The sequence below is a fragment of the Caloenas nicobarica genome, chromosome 10 (genome assembly GCF_036013445.1).
Source record: "Caloenas nicobarica isolate bCalNic1 chromosome 10, bCalNic1.hap1, whole genome shotgun sequence".
NCBI lineage: Eukaryota > Metazoa > Chordata > Aves > Columbiformes > Columbidae > Caloenas > Caloenas nicobarica.
Window position 1 is genome coordinate 11,032,604 of NC_088254.1, and position 13,400 is coordinate 11,046,003.

General features: G+C 39.3%; 1 protein-coding gene across 4 annotated transcripts in view; it reads right to left on the reverse strand.

The window, feature by feature from the left end:
* Positions 1-1,058: 1,058 nt before the first annotated feature.
* The window catches only part of MAPK6 (mitogen-activated protein kinase 6), a 29,199-nt gene continuing 16,857 nt past the window's right edge, over positions 1,059-13,400 (reverse strand). For all 4 annotated transcript variants that reach the window (XM_065641508.1, XM_065641509.1, XM_065641506.1 and 1 more), the window contains exons 2-6: positions 8,974-10,191; positions 8,119-8,263; positions 4,885-5,049; positions 4,038-4,239; positions 1,059-3,424 (exon numbers count right to left, since the gene is read on the reverse strand). In XM_065641508.1, the coding sequence (XP_065497580.1) occupies positions 2,326-3,424; positions 4,038-4,239; positions 4,885-5,049; positions 8,119-8,263; positions 8,974-9,528 (2,166 nt within the window). In that variant the 5' untranslated portion in view covers positions 9,529-10,191 and the 3' untranslated portion in view covers positions 1,059-2,325. The remainder of the gene's footprint in view (positions 3,425-4,037; positions 4,240-4,884; positions 5,050-8,118; positions 8,264-8,973; positions 10,192-13,400) is intronic.

Here is a 13,400-nt window from a genome sequence, read left to right on the forward strand (position 1 = left end):
TCTTAAAGAAGGAAAAACCAAACAAACAAAGAAACAAACAAAAACACACAAAAACCCCCAACGACCACCTCCATTTGCACGAGATGTTTTGAAACTGAGTTTTGTTTCCAGTTTCTAAGCACTTCCCACCTACTGCTTTCATCCAACCTCAGGAAAAAACCCTACCACAACACTCCAAAACACTCTCTTGCCTTGGAGAGAGCAACCAGCTGTTTCCTCCTCCCTCCAGCCCCATACATACAAAATGACATGGCTACATAAACATCCCACACCATGTCCAAGGACATAGACTGTGTCCCACCTCCCCAGGTGACCACTTTCTGCCACATCAAAGGGGCAGCTCCTTGTTTTAAGTGAGCTGCAGATGTGCCACCTGTCAGGCTGAGCAGGGATGGAAAAATTTGGAGGAACTAAGACAACATCATGGAAAAAATTGTAGGGGTTTGCCAAAAGATGCAGCTTCATTAGCTCCCTCAGGACTGGTTCTCATGGGAGGAACTGGAAGACGAATATGCACTGCTCTTAGGGCTTGCTGCAACAGAGACCCAACCTGCACATTTTGAAATGTCCCACAGGAGTTACCTGGTCCTGCTCCTGAAGTCTGGTGTGAAAGTGCTCCACACAGGCTCTTGGACCATTATCTCCACTCCAGGATGCCACTGACATGAAGAGGCCCCCACACACCCACAGCACCTTCTCCCCTTTAATGCTATTCTGTCTAAAAGTTGATAAAACCATAATGCTCACGCTCTCAAAGTCAATCATATTTTCAGCAAAAATCGTTATTGACACCACCATATGCTTAGGCTTTCACAGCCATACCATTCCACACGATTTTCTTAAACGCAGGCCGTGGGCAGCAGGATGGAGGCGAACACCCCAAGTGTCCTTCCAGGGCAGGGCTCCCCGGCAGCAGCACCCGGGGGCTGCAGGACCATCCCTCTCGCTCCCCCGAGCACCTTGTCCCAGGGTGCGAGGCACGGGTGCTGCCCCCGCACACCCCACCGCAGGGCTCCTCTTCCCTGGACGAAGCATCAAAACCCAGTCATTTTTGCTGGCCATGTTTTTATTTGGTTTTCATTTAAACAGGGGAGCCAATGATACATCCAATATTTCAAAAAATCAGAAGGTAAAACAAATTTTCAGAAGACCGAGATGCTACATGCTATATTTAACCTAATTTTATTCATGCTTGCTTTTGAGGGGAGTTGGGAGTGGGACAGGAATCATTCAGTAAAAACATACAGTAAAAACAAAATGCCTCACCATATAGAACTTTAACCTACGGTTATGTTGTACCTTAATTATTTCCATGCACACAACTAACATTACAATTTTTTTTAAAAATGAACACAGTTAAGACTTCTAGGAGCATTTGATAATAAAGCAATTCCTAATTTCTTTTGTAGAGATCAAGCACCTCCAATTACAAATTCCTATACACAGTGAGTGCTTTACTTGAAATGAAAACTAAAAAATAAAAATTAAAAAAAATGTATTGGATAGCCTCAGAATAAGCCGATGTTAATATATATCCAGCTATGTAGGCAATAAAACCATAGTGCTAAACAAAAACTTTTATCTGAAAAGTAACTTAAAAATTAAGTTGACTTTCTATAATTACAGAAATATACTTATTTGCTAAAATAAATAAAAGTGCTGCATATTAACACTTCACTATAAAGAATGCATACCAGAACATTTATAAATATTGAATGATTTTCAATAAGAATAGCTACTACAATAATGCTGGCTAAATAGAAGTGCATAATGAGAAGCACTATGGGTGGTTAATGTTTTGCCACATACTGCTGTTACCTTGAGGTAGATAACACATGCGTACCAAATTCTGCATTCAGTTCAGTTGCTGCTGGTATCATGTGTCTAAGAAATGTGTACAGTATGAAAAACTCTAAAATACGCATGAATGAAAAAAATGTTTTGGGAAAAATAGATATCTTCATGCAATTATGTACAGTCTCACTGTGTAAATTTCAAGGCAAGGTTCTTTTTCTGCAAAACATGGACACTGTTTTACTGAGAGAATGGTTTTTTCTTGGTTTAGTGCACTTTTTGTTACCTCCTGCATTTTGCATTATTTTGCTCTATTCTTTAATTTTGTGTGCAAATGACATGCCAGTTTAAAAACAAAAGTAACGCATGTATAGAAAGTAATTCTGGATTGTAAAACCAATGGTAAACAGAAAACTAATGAAATCCATACCAAAATTACACCGTCTGATTCAAGTAAAAAAATTACTTACACTAGTAATAAAAAAAGACAAACACACCTCATGAATATAAAAGAAATGTCTGCTGAGTGTTTCAATTTAGATGTTTCAGAATGCTGCTGTATGTTTTGTGGGGAATCTGGGGAGAGGATTTCATCGCCGAAGGCGTTAACGTGGCCTGTATCGATTTCAGTGGCGAACCAACAGGGCTGTGGAACTGCGGAATCCCTATGGCCTCCAGCTGCTTGTTGAAGAGGAGTTCCCCACTGTGACTCAGAAAGCTCTCTTCTCTCTCCTTCTCCCCAAGCTTCCCCTCTTCTACTGGCTCAGGTTCTAGCATTTCAGCATCTTCCTTCTTACTAAAAAATTTGTCCAAATAACTGGTGTAAGTATTTTCTTTTTCAACGTGTTCATCTTTCCTCACTTCGCAGCAGAACTGGTCTATGAGGAAGCACTCTTCCCCGCTACTTACAAACTGGCTGTCCCAAGAGGTTTGGTACAGAGCTCCCAACTGTGCCAAATTAGCCATTCCCTTCTCCTGCTTCTCTCTGCTCACTGACTTTGATATTAACCCTTTCAACTCTATTTGAGACACTGAGCTATTCAAGTCATTTAATTTATCAACATCAGTAGACTCGTGTTGTAAACTAAGCTGAATGGTTTCTGCTATAAATGAATCAAAGTCAAACCCTTGATTCTTCTCCCTTTCTTTTTCAACAAGCTGCTGTGATGCCTCCTCAAGCGCTATCTGAGCTTTCACCAACCCATTCTTTTCACATTTAGACTTGCCTTTCTTATCAGACTTTTCTTTGCTCTGTTCCTTCCAGTTCGAAAGATCTATAATAAGCTTGGGCTCATAGTAATGGTTAACTTCACTGTCTCGCCAAACTAAATTATCTAGGTATGAAGATGACCTCATTTTGTAATTACAAGTGTGACTACATTCCAGATCACAATACTTGTTTTCATGGTGATCTGAATACTGCCAGCAAGGCTCAGTAGAGAAGTGGGTGTCAAAGGCAGGATCCTCCAGATACTTTTCACGATCTCCATCCAAATATTTGCGAGGATCTACTTGCACTTCTTCCTCATCAGTAACATCAGAAAGAGCCCTTGGATCACGCTGAACTTCATCAGCTTCATAGTTGTTATGAATAGGCCAGTCATGGTCTGAAAACTGACTGTCATGGTATCTGTAAGACAATTTCCTAAGTGTTAGCAAATAAAAACCAGTCTTCTAGCTCCCAAGACACACACAGTTTAGAAATTCCATTACAGAATAACAATGATTCAACACAGTTTTTCCTCTAACTGGGTACTTCTTCCAGGTTTTTAATTTAATCTAGCATAAAGTAATCCTCGTATGTACATCTGAAAGATTTAAGTCCAGAATTATCTACAATAGCTCACTCCATTTACACAAGTCTTCCTTAAAGTGTGTTTAACTGACTTTAAACGACTACTGCAAATCTCTTTACTATTGTAGGAGTCAACCATTGTACAAGACAATCATACTTAAAACTTTTTTCATTTAAAGTTTAAAAAAAACCCAAAACATGTAATGGAGAGATTAACTTTAGATTCTAGAGTCCTAAGTGCATCTCAGGAATGCATCAGCATATCCAAGTCAGTCTAATGAACTATGAACCAAATGATAATGCACTGCCTATAAGGGAAAAGTTTATTCTTTGGTCAACTGAAGAAAAAGAAACAAATGGAAAAGGAAATGATGCCCATGAAGCAACATTACTTCAAGCACACAAACATTCAGTTATGTTACGTGACACAGTAAAGTGATAAATTTACCTTTCCCAATTATAGATATGGCTGTGACTTTCATCCATCAGCAGAATATCATCAACCTCATCTTCAATGTGAAAAGGATGACTTGAAATAGGCTCATCCGTTGGAAAGGAATAAATGCTCATATAAGGATGGGACAAAGCTTCTTCTGCTGTCAATCGATCCATGGGACTAAATGTCAAAATTTGCTCCAGAAAGTCCAGTGCTGTGGAGAAAAAGTTATCGTTAAACAGGAGAAAAGTGACGTTTCAGACATCTAGAATTTAGGATTAAGGTGCAGTGCTTTGCTCTAGAGGTGTGCATTTTCTCAAAAGTGACAGTATAGTGTCAGCAGCCGATACTTCAAATAGACCTTCTGTAGCCACAGGAAAGCTACAAGAGTAGAGTTCAAATCCAAGATCAACAATAATTTAACTTAAAGCAGGAAAAAACAGTAAGAGACAGAATGCTCCAAGCTGGATCAGTATCCCCCAACAGCTATTGGGAAACATCACTGTCAGTTTGGTTTGGGGACTTTCTTTTAAAAAGAGTTGAAAGACAGTTGTTTTACACTGACTCCATTCCAATGTTCCCTCATATTTAGAAGGGCAGTGTCTCAAAAGAGAGCAATTCAATCAGTTTTCCAGTTCTCCAGCAGAGATTCACAATTCTAGTCCAAAGATGACCAAGCAGCTATTTTGTAAGCAACTTTTTTTTTTTTAATTAGAGCAGAAGACAATTCTTCTTCAGACAACATACAGATTCTTCTAACTGAAACTTGTTTTTAACAATCACACACACACAGACTGTAAAGTTGTTCACTATTTAATGATTTTGAAATACAGGAACTATGTTTTTCTGAATTACTTACCTTCAGGACTGATGCCTGGAAGCAACTGAGTTAAAGGTTTGTGTGGCTCAGTCATATCATTTCTAATGTAAACTGGAATTACATTGAGAAGCTCCTGACGGTCCTCCTCATGTACAACAGGAATTGATTCTAGAATCAACTGCATCTGTTCAAGTTCATGCGCACCTAAGCACCAAGAGAAAAAACAAGCTGCCATTTCAACTTCAAACAGTTCTGATCCCTGCATCTGAAAGGCTTGTCAAAATTTTGTGCTCTGGGCAGCTACTTTCAGTAGAAGACTATTACCTCCTACAACAGAGGGCAGGCTGAAGTTCTAAATTTGAATGATAATAAATCTGAAGAGCTCTCAAATGCTATAGTGTATGAAGAATTATAGATCTGCTACACACAGATAAAGCGACCTAACCTGAAACTTTTGCAAGGATGTTTTCCCTATGGATGCAGTACTCTACAGCAACACTATCTTTTTGTTATACGCTATATACTGCAATCCTCCCCTTTCAACTGAGCCACCTGACAAATTCAATATTTGACCTCACTTTGAATTATATGCCCCTTAATAATAATAACAGTAGTTGTTTAGCTCAGCAAGAGATCTTACAGGCCACAGCCATTTGCATTAATATTCTGCTCTGAAACCTTGTATTACTGTCAGGTGCAAGACAAAAGTCATCGGTCAGTTAAGCAGTCTAATCTTGTTTAAAAAAAAGTACTGGATTATGATTGAAATTATAGCACACTTTTAGCACTACCTGAAGTTTCCCTGGATGAAGAACTACAAGGGCTTATACAGCAGGTGAATTTTGAATAATGAACAATATCTATATTCAGTACCAGTGTTAAACTTGGAGTACCCAGAAATACAGCTTGTCTACCTCAATCTATTTTTCAGCTCCAAGAAGCACATAGCACCCTAGAGACTCAACTAGCAGATGAAAATATATAGGATTATTTGCATGCCAGGGTTTCACCGAGCAGCTCTGGGCGATCATCAGCAATACTGATGCAAGTGACATTAAATACAATGTACCATCACTGTATCATCTCAAAATCTACATGCTACCAGTTTGCATGACAGTGTGCACTGGACATCCTACCACACATCTGCCAGGTGACTTAAAGAAAAACTCAGGTAAAGTCACTACAGAAAATCTACTACATTCTGAACTGATTCAGTCCTGTCTCGTGTTAACTTATTTAGATTGAAAAATCTGTTTTGTCCTTCTACTTCAGACTACTACAAATGACTTAATATAATCTATCAGATGTTAGACTGACTGCAATTTGCTGGAAAACAGATTCTACTGTATCGTTATTTCATGTCCTATCCACCTAAAATTAATCAGTTCTCTTTCCACTATAAATGAAACTAACATTTAAAAATATTTGCATAGAAGAAAGAATTACAGAAGTTGTTTGGAACAGCTATTGAATTCCTCCGCTTCAACCTCCCTTCCCTTCCTCAGCCCAGGTATTCTACAATTTTCATCTGTGTTCTTCCTTCCTATTCCCATCAGCAGGATTCCTAAGGGATGGGTCAGAAGTAGACAGGAAGCTGCAAATGAGCCAAATCAAGTCCTCCAAACAACTTTGCAAAAGAATTTTACCCAGAGCCTCAGGACAGGTTGTCATATCTCCAACCTTTTTCCTTTTCCAAATGCATGATGTTAAGTAGTCGACTCTTCAGATCAGCAAAATATGGCAGTGTCTAATTATCAGAGGGACACATTTACACATAAAAGTATTTTTTCTAGGTATCTACACAATGCAGTTAGGGCACACGAACGAGTCTGTAAATTTAGAACTTTGGTTACTAAGACTAGTTTAAAAAATTTAACTCACTACATAGATCAATAAAAAACTTTTAGCAAATACCAATACTACTCAAAAAAAAGGCAAAACGCTAGTAGCTGCAATCAACTGAATGCTGAAATCCACAGGCTTGCTCCCACTGTTTCACTATTCCAGTAGAAGTGCTTGATGCAACAGAAACCTAGTAAATCTCTTATCAGCCAAACATTTAATACACTGGGGACATTAGTCCAATAGTTAGTAACTCAGAGTTCACAACTCACTGCGAGTTAAGAAAAGCCTCTTCGTATGATCACTGATTTCTATAAAATTAAGATTCCAAGGCGACAGTACTCCATTAATAGCACTTAATGGGGAAAAGCTCTCCATTTCATTACCTTGACATACAAAGCTAAGAATTACTGCAGCGGTGTGCTTTTAGCGCACGCGCATCTAAAGGAATGCGAACTTTGAAACGCAAGCTCAGTTCTGAGCGGTTTTATCTGTATCACCCCAGTGATTTCAACCAACAAGACCAAATCCAAGACGAGCTGGAATGAGACGGCTGCTGCTGTGGCCCCAGGGTGCACACAGATCAGCACTTCAGGGCTCTGCTCTAGAGCAGCTCATTTGCTCCCATGCGCTGAACGCCAGTCAGCAGGTGGGGCACATCGGGTGATCTCCTACAGTGCAAACGGCAGTTTCATTTTAGCTAAAAAGACTCGAGTTTGTGCACTGAGCTAAGTCAGCAACGTGGTACAGGACGGCCATCAAGAGATTTGCTTCAAAAATTTGCTCCTGATCCCAATCTAAGGGCTAACATAGCTGCGCCAAACGAGACCAGAGCATTGCTTCCTATCTTACCAGAAATAATGGGAGCTTTACCATGCTGAAATTTAAATCTGAAGAGTCCCCCCTGTACCACTGAAACAAAAGTCAGGTCAAAACAGTCTGTAGATGATAAAAAAAATGGGAATGGGGGGAAAAGGGCTACTCTTTCATAATTAAAAATATAAAGAAGGGAGAAGTGATTAGGTTGACTATATAAAAAAACACCTTTATGAATATGATACTCAGGGCATTCATAATCCTCAAATACTCCCTGGATACATCAGTTGACTAAAATACACGTATTTAGAACACTTCTTAGGCATCCAACAAATTTAGCTTAACCTAATTACAGACAGATTCACCATATATGTGAGTACTAAATTAAATTGTAATATTTATCCAAAAACACACTGGTACAAGTAACAGAAATTGAAACATCATCTACTTTACAAATACATCAATTTATAGTTTGCTTATATAATTGCACAATAATATAACATATCCTAATAGTCAATGGCTCTTGATATCAGCCACAAGAATCAACCTTTAAGAAGATAATTAAGCAGTACCATTCCTTTCAGAAATATACACACACGTTTTTATTCTACCCACCTGCAAAGAGGGTTTTCCCAGTCAGCATTTCAGCAAAGATGCAACCTGCAGCCCACATGTCAATGGCTTTAGTGTAGTTGTTAGGAGAAAGCAAAAGACGAGGCGATCTGTACCATTTAGTAACCAATCCTTCAGAAAGATGGCCCTAATGAAATTAATTAAAAAGAAAAAGAAAAAAAAAAAAAAGAAAAAAGCTTACTTAGATTTGTCTGTTTCCTATTTTTTTAATGCCCTACTACAAGATTTTTTGGTCTTGAGGTCCCAGGGATAGTAGCATGTGCTAAGCCTTTTTACCTTTCAAAAAGGAAGAGCAATATCTTTATGCGTGAACAGCAACAATATTAAGTATGACACTATTTATTAGTCAAATGAGGTACTGCAGTAAAACTTTCTTATTCCCAGATGCCAAATAAATGCAGAGATAATAACGAACTCTCTAGTGAAACATCATCTAAACCAGGAAGACAGTATCTCTAAATCAATCCCAGGTAGTAGCTGCACTTGCACACTATGAATGTACGACTTATAAACTTATCTAAGGTTTCTATAGTTATGCCTCTAAATGTTCTCAGGTTCTGTATTCACTGTTAAAAATGTGCTTTTCTGAACACATCTAGAAAGAAAAAAAAAAGTTTATTTTATGCTTGCAGTAGTCCTATCTGAGACAAAACATGTGATCCAGGGATCCATTTTAATCTATTTGCAAGCATTCCAGTTCTACTCTATGAGCCCTAACATGATATCCCACCTGCTAACGAGGCCTTCACAGAGTACCTCCCTCTGCCAAAGGGAGGAAGATGCTATTCTAAGCACGGCTGTCAATGTATCACCTAAATATTCCCGCTCTTCACATACCTTGTGGGAATAATGAGGATCCATGATTCGTGCGAGTCCGAAGTCACCAATCTTCAGCACCAAGTCTTCAGTATTAATGAAAAGATTAGCTGGTTTAAGATCTCTATGCAGAACATTTGCAGAGTGAATATACTTGAGCCCACGTAGCAGCTGGTACATGAAAAGCCTGGCATGATCTTCCAGTAAAGGGCCTTGCTCCAGCAGATTAGCCAGATCTGTCTCCATGTATTCCTGGACAATGTAAACACAGTTCAGTTCTGTAAGGGAGCCCACATCATCTGTTAACTGGCTTCCACTAGGACCAAGAATTTCAAATACTTTGACAATGTTATCGTGGTCAAGTCTTCTAATAATTTTGATCTCGCGTAGAGCATGTTTAACACTCTGGGGATCTGTAAGGACAATTTTCTTGACAGCCACTCTTTTGTCACAGTCATTATCGACAGCAGAAAAAACTAAGCCATTTCCACCACAGCCCAGTGGTTTTAAGTCCATATACCGAGAGCCCAGATCAAAACCATGAATGTTCATGAGACTTTCAAATTTTTCTGCCATTTTAAAATTCTTTACGTTTCTTTTTCCTCAAACTACTAAGCTTCTGTAAACACGCAGAGACACTTCCACTGGTATCTGAAGGAAAGGTCTTGCAGAAAGGGAGAAGAAACACTTGGCTTTGACTGCAAGATGGTTTCTTGACACTCTCATTTCATTATGAGCCAGCCAGGCCTGTTGTGTCCCCTTGAATTTAGAGCCCGTAAGCTCTAGAACTCAGACCGAGCATAAGATAGAAAGGTTGCAGCATTCATAGTTCAAGAAAGGTGCAGCATTTCTGCAGACATTAAAGAAAATACTCACAAGAAACTCAAACGGAATGAAATGACATACTATGCACTCAGCTCTACTGTGCTAAACTGGTTAACATTTAACAAAAATGTGAATAAATATGCACATAATAGGCTTCTATTAACATCCTCCTCCTCACAGTGCAGATACATTCAGTGTTGGACTGGTCCTGAGCAGCGTCATTCTATGGTGCTGGTAAGCACTATTTTTTCCTTCTTCTTCTTCTTCCTCCTTCTCCTCTCCTTTGTTTACAGTCTAGTTAAACGGGAAACTGGCAGCCTTTGATTTACAAAAGATGCCTTCTGTTAATGATCAGGTGGCTCCAGCTCACCACAATCACAATCAAAGCTACCATCCATTTTACTCTGTGACAACCTGAAAAGGAGAGAAAAACACATCAGTATTCCAGCACACACAGGCGTCTTCTGCCTCCCTCAGCTCCTTAAGTTGTCCTAAATACACAGCTTATTTAGTGTCCAGTTACGAAACAAGAAACAATCACAAAAGCTAAACTAACTAGAAATGACATATACTTTTCATACTCGTGGAGGAAGACTGACAATAATCACCAACCACCATTCCTAAACATATATTGTGAAAGTTTGAGATACAACCTATTGAGAATATAAAACTCACAACGAAAAGTCCTACTGAATCTTCATAAAGAAGGGAGCATCACAAAAAACTTGACAATTCTCCAATACAGCTGTTAAGAGACAAGTCAGAAACAATAATATGCTGCACATCAGTCACTATATTTTGGAATAATTCTTTCCACTAAACTTTTACTCAATGACAAAAACAGGGGTTTAATTCTTTCACCATAATAAGAGAGAACTGGGAACCATTCACGCAAAAAGGGTAAGGTTTGTGCACTCGCAGGATTTTTGACTTTGCGGAACATACAGTACACGTCCAATGCCACTTACAAAGCTTGGATTCTTGTGATTTTGGATAAAGTTTACTAACATCTCAAATAATAATTTTGCCTCTATAGATTCATTGTTACAGGAATCATAGTGGTAATGCCTACATATTAGACAAATATTACTACTTCATCAATTACTTCTATGCTGCTTCCCTGTCTGCAGCAGCAGAATGCAGCCATAAAGACCATATGCTGCATTTTTGCACAACATCCTCATTTCTTTTAAAAGTTCAAATATGCCACAAAGAGTCAAACGCGTACCTTACCCAGTGTGGTGAGGTTTTGGCAATTCCATTACAAGTCACTTGTATGTTCTTCCCCAACAATTATAGGTCACATCAAACCACTAAATGTCTTCTATCTCAGATTAACATGTGACAGCTCTTCACCCAGCTCTCTAAATAGATGTAAAGTTCCCTAAACTATCCCAACACTTTAGAATTAACTGTATGAGTGTTTTCCCTTAAAACTGTGCTAGCATTTCAGTGGGACAAGCGGGACCAAGGAAAACAAGTCTCCCCACTCCTAATAGGGCAGCAAGAGCAGCTGACTAACTATTAACATATTGTAAATAATGGCCTCAATTCACTAAAGTAATCAGAATTGCATGCAGGAAAAAAAAAAGGAAGAAAGGCACACTGGCAAACAGAAAGAAGACTGTTTGAACATATTTAAATATCACCATTCCTAAGGCTCAAGTCTGACACGGACGCACAGCCCAGTGCCCTGGCTCGCTCCCTCCTGCCACACAGCACCTGCCTCAGGTATCTGTGCAGCCACACGGCAAACACAGGAGAGAAGGAAACACAGAGCTTTCCTCTGCCGGGTTTCTCCTTTTGAGATTCCTTTCCTCACATATTGCCAAGAGTCCTGATTTTAGACAGTGTTTTACAAGGGTTACTATAACCTCAGTATAAACATGAGGTGAAACTATCTTGAATTTATATCCATATTAGCACGTCAGCATGAGGACCCTTCTTATAATACCCATTAATTTGCTTAAAGGACAAATACAAAATTTATCCTAGCGTTAACTAAAATAGCATCAGTGACTATCCAACTCTTTGCTCACAACTATAAAAACCATCAGTCCAGCGTCTTGATTTTTAACTTTTTTTTTCAAACCTGAAACTATTTACTCATTCACATGCACCATTTCCAGGCTCCCTTATTCTGAGTTGCTGCCTGTAAAAAGTTTACATCATCCCAGACCATTTTCCTTTCATTTCCCCCTCCACCCCCCCCAAAAAAAGTTACAGAAATTCATGTTTGTATCTTATGCTCACACTTTAAATTTCATTTTAACACAAGGTCCAAGGCCTCTGTGCAAATATCATGCAATAAGCTGTGTTTTATATCCCTGGGACCATCTAAAACCAGTACCCTTCCCCATAATCAGGCCTATTGTTTCACATTGCTGATGTCTTCGATATGTAGCCACACGGAATGGGTTTGCACCGGCTGGGTGACACATCTGGAACCTCTCTTTTAGCTAGTGCCATTGAACAGCACAGGACCAGATTCAAATAGATGCCCATCAGTAGCAAGAAGTTAGATCTAGCAATTTCTTCACCGTAACTCAGCTCCTACCCCTGAGCACCAGGACTGACCGAAGGCAGCAGCAGCACCACAGTGAGAGCAGCTACAACATTTCTGCCTCACAGAGAGAGGGAGTTACGGCCCCTTGCCTGCTGAAGCAGGAGTCCTAAAACTCTCATTCTGTATTCCTGAATTGAAGCATTTTTAATCATCAGCTTATACTATTCCTTCCACTAGGTGACCGCTAACTGCAACATTTTCAGAAGGTATGTAATGATTTTCGGCACCAGAGTGATTTAGCTAAGAAAACAAATGTTGACAACACAAGTGACCCATTGCAGCCCTCAATTTGACCTGATCCTGCTACAAAGTTCCTACGTAACTACAAGCAAATGACTTAATCCCAAAGCCACAAAAAGCACAGCCCAGCTATCATTCAAAACAGGACCTAGTCCTAGTAAACTGACCAGGGGGCAAACAGAGACAGTATCTCACATGGGTATGGTGAGGACAATTAGAGATTGCCCTAGCAAAAATGCCCTGTTATTAAAACAAATTAAATTAAGACTCAGTATTTGAGAGTGATCTTTCACTTACTGCCACTGAAATTCAACTTTGGAAATGTAACAAATTACAATGCCCAGACAAGGTCCAGATCCTTGTCTAAACAAAACAGAAACTCTTCTAAACTAACCTCATGCATTAACTAATCTCTTTTTTCACACTGAAGACCTACTTCTTTCACTATGCCAGTTCCATCTCTCACCCGTCCCTGGGCCAGGACCACAGCCCCCAGGGCATCGCTTCCTCCAGGGAAGCAGTTGAACTCCTTTCCCCATCCACAAGTTAATAGCAAACACACATTTAGGACAAATAGCCCCGTGGACCAGAAGCAGATAGGAAGAGTGGAAAATAAAAAGTTAACCCCAAACTTCCTTTCACTCTGACCACGATAATAATTACTTAAAGGGTAATCAACTAGAAGAAATCAAGGCTTTTCTCATGCCAAAATGAGCTCAAAGTAACGAGTTTTCTTCTTTACATTTCACAGTCATTTTTTAACTTTGGAAAATAATGAGGCGGTATTTTTAAAACACTAATACTTACAAAGAGTGAC